At 39.4% G+C, this 6471-nt stretch overlaps 1 protein-coding gene across 1 annotated transcript in view; it reads left to right on the top strand.

Moving 5' to 3' along the window:
• POLR1F (RNA polymerase I subunit F) overlaps positions 1-6471 on the top strand; it is a 14696-nt gene that overhangs the window by 2947 nt on the left and 5278 nt on the right. Inside the window, exons 2-4 of the mRNA XM_035894069.1 lie at positions 2114-2293; positions 3446-3571; positions 6263-6333. Coding sequence (XP_035749962.1) covers positions 2114-2293; positions 3446-3571; positions 6263-6333 — 377 coding nt within the window. The remainder of the gene's footprint in view (positions 1-2113; positions 2294-3445; positions 3572-6262; positions 6334-6471) is intronic.

A 6471-nucleotide genomic window follows, 5' to 3' on the forward strand; every position in this document is an offset into this window, starting at 1 on the left:
AGCGAGAACAGAAAATTCTCTCTTTAAACAAGGACAACCTGGCAATTGCCTAAAGATTATGCTATGTCTGTTCTTACACCCTATCATTCAGAGATATCATTCAGGCATCAAGTGATACCCAGCACCAAGTCACTCAGAGATGAGTGACACTCAAATGCTTTTCAAGATAAGAGCTACTATAGGCACAGCACACTGGAGATTACCAAAGCTACTGCAGGTGCATTTGCTTCAGCACCTACAGCTACAGTATTCAAGTGGAAATGGTGACATCAAGCTCTTCACTATCCTCTCAAAATAATGACTACCACCCTTTATTTGGCTGAAGGTAGGTAATGCTGCTATTGACAGCAAAGGCTCCGGTCTTCTAAGAAAATCAATGTCATCGAAGAGTTTCTGAAGTAGTACACACTCCTTGAAAAGGGCAACAGAAAAATAATATATCTGGAATTGTTTTATGACTGATGACTTTTTTTATGTTTGCCTTCAAGCAGAGATTGAGGAAGAATTTCTTTATCATTTAGGCAGGTCTTTATATATCATATACTGATTCAAAATAATCAAAATCTTTTAAGTTAAGAACAGATACTCCTGTAAAAGGAATGCCAGCATTTTTTGAAATTTTGTTCAGAATAAACAGCCAAATTTTATGATGTTTACTCAGCCTCTTTGGTTTACAATATAGAACAGAATTCCCATCAGACTTGAGGTATTTTTTTCATTCTTGTGGTTGGAAATACGAGAACAACTTTTATGATGATATCCACACAAGTCCATATTTGATCCAAAACAAAACCATGTAGTCAAAAGACAAAAACTAATTACATTTTTGAACTTCAAAAATGAATTGGCTTTCACTTCCATTCCATTTGGGGTAAAAGCTTCAGTTTTTCCAGCCTTTCAATAGAAAAGCATATAACTTTAACTGCATCAGAAAATACAAACAAAAGAAAACAGAATAATTTGTTACCATAAATACAGGTCATACTTGATCTACCTGTTAAAGTCTGTAGATGAAAAGAAAAAAAAAATCCATGTAACTGAATTCCTCATCCTCCTTTTTAATACTTCTCAAGTGTCAATGTTCCTGAAACTCACTTGCAAAAATCAGATTGTGGGACTGGGGCTTTAGTTTGAAAGCAGCCTAGCAGGTATAATCAAATACCTGTCATTCAAATGGGTGGTTACTTTGGATCTCTCTTAAATGGCAGACTCTTCGGATTAGGGTCATGGTCTCCAGGCCAGAAAGATTAACAGTTTTCCATTAAAAAAATAGAAAAAAGTAATAGATGCAAAATTTGACACAGCACTATAAATTAAAAATCATAGAATCATAGAATCATTTAGGTTGGAAAAGACCTTTAAGATCATCAAGTCCAACCATTAACCTAACACTAAACCACTAAACCATGTCCCTGAGCACCTCATCTACCCGTCTTTTAAATACCTGCAGGGATGGGGACTCGACCACTTCCCTGGGCAGCCCATTCCAGAGCATGACAACCCTTTCTGTGAAGAAATTCCTGCATCTCACCAAAAACTATATAATTTCTAGAGTTTTGTCTGAGCAAGAATTTAGGTCTAAATGTCTGAATGTTCCTTATTTCATTATAAATGTATCTTCATAATTCCTTATGTGATTTAACAGGATACGAACATTAAAAATATAGAGAACTAGTAGAACCAGATTATTTTGTCTTTTGTAGTATCTTGAAGAAGTACAGGAGTCATAAAGCAGGATGGCAAAAAGACATTTTCTACTCTTAAAATTAATAGCAGCTGGTTTTTCTGGAGGCAATCCCCTGTGGATCCTTAATTCCTCTCTTTCCTAACAATTTTTAAAAAGCTGAAGTAAAGAGCTGCTTGAAGTTTCTGAGTATGAACTGCAAAATAACACAGCCAAGATTATTAAGAGACACCTCATTTCCCCCATATACAACCTGTGCATCCCTCTCATTTGTTAACACAATTCATCAGAAGCATTTACAATGCTGGAGAAAAACCTTAATGTTCTTTACATTGGCACAGGCTGCTTCCCTCCCTTGTTTCTGCTGCAACATCACCTCTTGTACGCGTGGGAAAAGTCACGTTCACATATTATTTGCTTTACTTTCAGTCAGTTTCTGAACACACTTCACTCTCTGGCTGGAAACACGGAGGAGAGACTCGGCATCACATCAACCGCCAGATCGCCACAGGTCACGATGTCTCCATCATTGAAACTATGCCTTCAAACACGAGCAAAGCTGGAGAGGAGCATCACAGCCAGCACCAGCCATCCTACATCCTACAGCAGGTTCTCTCATTTCCACAGATATAAGGCCAAGGAGCTACTTGTATACAGCCCTTTCAGTAATATATTTATAGATGAGATGTTTTATCTCCAGAAGAGTGATTCACAGTGTAGGCAATACTGATGGCCAGCTGTATCAGCCGTTTCCTGGCAGGCAGCAACCTACTTGGAGAATCAAGGGCCAAAGGCAAATCTAGCCAGTCCCCATCTCTTAGGAGATGTCCATCCCAGACATCATAAATGTCACTGCAAATCAATACAAATTATTAGCTGAAAAAAAAATTAACATAATTGCTGTCTTATCCCATTTCTTTCCCTTAATGTTTCTCTACGTCAGTTCCTAGCTATTAAAGATTGACCTAGTAATCACTGACAGAACAAGGCACAGTCTGCATTTTGTAATACAGATTAAATTTTTGGCCTGCCATGCAGTTATTATCCTTCTTTTGGATGACGGCACTTTTCAGTATCAAGGCTTTAGTGTGCCATCTGGTGGATTTTCAGCATTTGGTACATTTTGTTTACGTACAAACCCAGTGATACAGAGATGCCCGATACTCTGATAGGAGTACCTACCTTCTTTGGCCAAGGTCTTTGTTAAAGAAAAAACAGTATTCATCTTATCATCCCATTATTTGCTCAAATTAAACTTTTGCCTGAGAGTAATACTTCTCACACTTCCAGGCAAATGAATTTTTACTACTGTAACTATTGTAACTTTAGCTAATCCCTTACATGGATTGATTTTATACGTAATTGAATGGTGGGTCTCTCAAAAAACCCTCCCCCAAACTAGCCTAACAGAATTCCATATTCAGGGCCACAAGCTGAGACCCTCAATGACATTTAGAAACTTAATTCTCACTGACCAAACATGCTAGGATTGGTGTCTGTTTGGGATAAGGGTCAAAGATACTGAAGCAAACCTATTACCCTACAATTTCAAACAAAACTGAGAGTTTGATTCTACATTCTAAGTACCGCAGCAACAACTGTCATTTAGAAAAGACTGTAGGTTTTTATGATACCACATGAAAAATGAGAAGCCAGCTAAAATATTTGAAAATAAAAAAAAATTCTGAGCATGAGTTTTCGACTGTATCCACCCTTTTTTTTCTAACTGTGAGGTATTTCTTCATTTCTCTTTTTTTATAGAGCACGAGTTCTGTGATGAGGAACCTGGGATGGATTCAATTTCAGAATGCACAGAGCCCTGAGAAGGAGTATATCTTCTGCTCCAGCACAGTGCCATGGGCACTCTTCCACTGTGCACGAGATGCAGTACGTTCCATTGCAGCTAAGGCTTCCAGGATTTTAGCGCTGGGTGGAGGCTGCCCTCTGAATGAATGAGCTGCAGCTGCCACAAAAGAGCATGAATGGGCAGTTGGACAAGGCTTCAACCCAACATATGATGCCAATTCAGAAACCTGGATTGAAGGTGGCAATGATTGTACAGGAATAAAAGAAAAGACCAGCTGGATATGAGGATCTTAATGAATCTCCTTACTGGAGTCTGGCCTTCTTTCCTTAAAGTGAAAACAAGACAAACACAGATAAAACAGAAGGGAAAAGAACAGCAGTGATTGAAAATGCAGCTTTTGTTTGTGGTCCCGATTGTTACTGGCAGCCTGACTGCTTGAGAAAAACAGGCTCAGTACAGTTTTATCAGCCACTGTGAGACTTGGCAAATGTACCAACGCTGTGCTGTTTTAGACATTGATTTTAGCTGCCTTTTTGGACACAGGCTCACTGCATGCTGCTAAAAGGTCACCTAAGACAGATGGTTTTTAAACTGAAAGCTAGCGTCAAGAAGTGAAAAGGAGATATACAACTAGGGAAGAAAAAGAAGGCAAGAAATGAATGTGAGGATATCAGGATTTAAGTGACCAGGTGGTTTTCAGAACTGAACTGTGACTGGGGGAGGTGGCACCTGGATTGAGATTCCTCTTTTTGGCCAGGACATCTTTTACAATCAGGTAATGAAAGCCCAAGTCATACCATGGGTCTGAAGTCTCTAGGAGACTGCGAGACAACGCTGCTTTTGGATCAGATAGGCTACGTTGCAACAGCAAGCAGCGTGACCCGATAGGTGTGGATCCACAGAGAAAAGCAGCTGGTGCTGGGACCAGGTACCTGCACTAAAAGTTTAAAGGAGGTTACTTTGAATTAGCTCTGGCCTGACCCCATAGACTTAATGGCCATTAGGATTTAAAGTTCGTTCTGCAGATCACATACTGCAGCTGAAAGGAAATCTGGAAGCCCCAAGAGCACTTTGCAATGAAAACCAAAGCACAGTAGCAGGGATAAATGCAGATTCAATTAGAAAGTGCAGACCTGATTGCAACTAAAATACCGACACAAGGCCACAGCACCATCTGCCTTGGGGAGCAATTCTTGGCTTCTAGGCCAAGTGGTAATGTGGCTGCTAAAACACAACTCTCTTTAAAGACTACCGGCCTTGTCCATGTAGTTCAGGGTTTAGCCCAGCCCTCTGTAGGCCCCATGCAGCACCTGTAGGCTTTAAGATGTTATTATTTTGCTGTAGGTTTTCAGTTTAGAGTGCCTTATAGAAAGCAAAAAAAATGTTGCAGCCTGTTGGAGGCAGATTTTCTATAGGCTGCCAGAAAGCACACATGCTGCATGCTCCAGGGCACAGCATGCACACGTAGGTTTTCTGGGGACAGAAGTCTGTGGGGATAACCCCAAATTGCTGCAGGAGACGAGGGAGGGAGCCCTTCTGGCACCATCTTGTCCAACCTGCCTACAGGGAGAAAGACAGAAGTCCACATTTTTGTTCATGCTGCCTTTCCATCTTATTCTGAGCTTTTATTTAAGGAGCAGAGTTAGTTTTTTATTATCCTGGATAAAGTTGAGTGTAGTCCTTAGTGCATTATATGTTCTCACTGCAGACTAAATCCACTCATAAATAAGAGTTATAAAACGTATATTTCATTTAGGAATAGAAGTGGATGCAGTTTTGTATAAGGTCTTTAACTGAGATTGAAAGCACATTGCAAGGATTAAATATGACCTAAATAGAGGAAATAAAAAATATAGATATTTCTTCCAGAAAGCTGAGAGTGTATAACATACGATTCATTTCAGCAGACATGAAATACCTTGGAGGATTAAAGCCACAAGAGAATACAGATTACAGCAGTTCAAGGTATTTTCGCTTTCAATTTTGCAAGTTCAATCTGACATCTGAAAGCCATTTTTATGTCAGTTCTTTTGCACTAATCCAACTTTACTTGCAGTAAAGTACTGCAAATTATACCATTTGTTTTACCTGTGAAAACTAACAATGACCTGTCTTCACAGCGCTGTTCAGTCAAAGAAACCTTCTGGTCATGTAGTATTTGAGTAGTTTCAAAGGCTTTTGCATCACTTAGCATTTTAGTAGTTCAAGGATTCCTGGTATGTGATGTCAGGCTTGTTTTTAGAGAACAGCAGCGTTTCTGAGGCTCCCACAGCATAAAAGGAATGTTAACACGTTTAATGAAATTGATGTATCAAAAATTTATTTTTCTCACTCCCCATGTGGATTCAATCAGTTTGAAAGTGTACTTTTACTAAAACAAGATTAGCTGATAGAAATTAATTTAAATCAAAGTGACATAAAAGCTGATAAAAATTAGATTTAAACCAAAGAAAACCAGGGAAGGAATACCTTTTCCAAGGTTTTGCACCACTTCAGTTAAATCGGTTTAAACTCAAATATGCAACTTCATGCTCATATGAAGCCTGGCTTTTCTGGACAACATCTTTACTAAGCAGCCACAGGTTCCATCGGTGAGAAGAAGACACCAGGCTGTTTTTCTGCCATTACTGCGGCTTACTTCGTAGGTCATTTGCAATGTACAGGGCACCAGCAGCCCTTTCTGTGAATTTTGTAATTTTATCTTTGTCTTCTACCTTTTAGTATGTGCTTCATGAAGTGTTACAAATTTTCTCATTATTTGCGCAAATTAGACACAGGCCCTAGCGACAGAAAGGAGATCCTGTATTATTAACATCGCCATATACGAAGAACGCCGTTTAAGGTAGTTTGACATCGTAACAGCGTCTTTCGTCGAAATTACCAAATGTTCAACTTAAATTCAGGATGACATCGTCACACGGTGCTTTGTCCAAACTACCAAATGTTTAATTCAGGGTCACGGGGCGACTGGATGCGCGGG

This window comes from Egretta garzetta, unplaced genomic scaffold (genome assembly GCF_000687185.1).
Source record: "Egretta garzetta isolate BGI_Z169 unplaced genomic scaffold, ASM68718v1 scaffold94, whole genome shotgun sequence".
Lineage (NCBI taxonomy): Eukaryota > Metazoa > Chordata > Aves > Pelecaniformes > Ardeidae > Egretta > Egretta garzetta.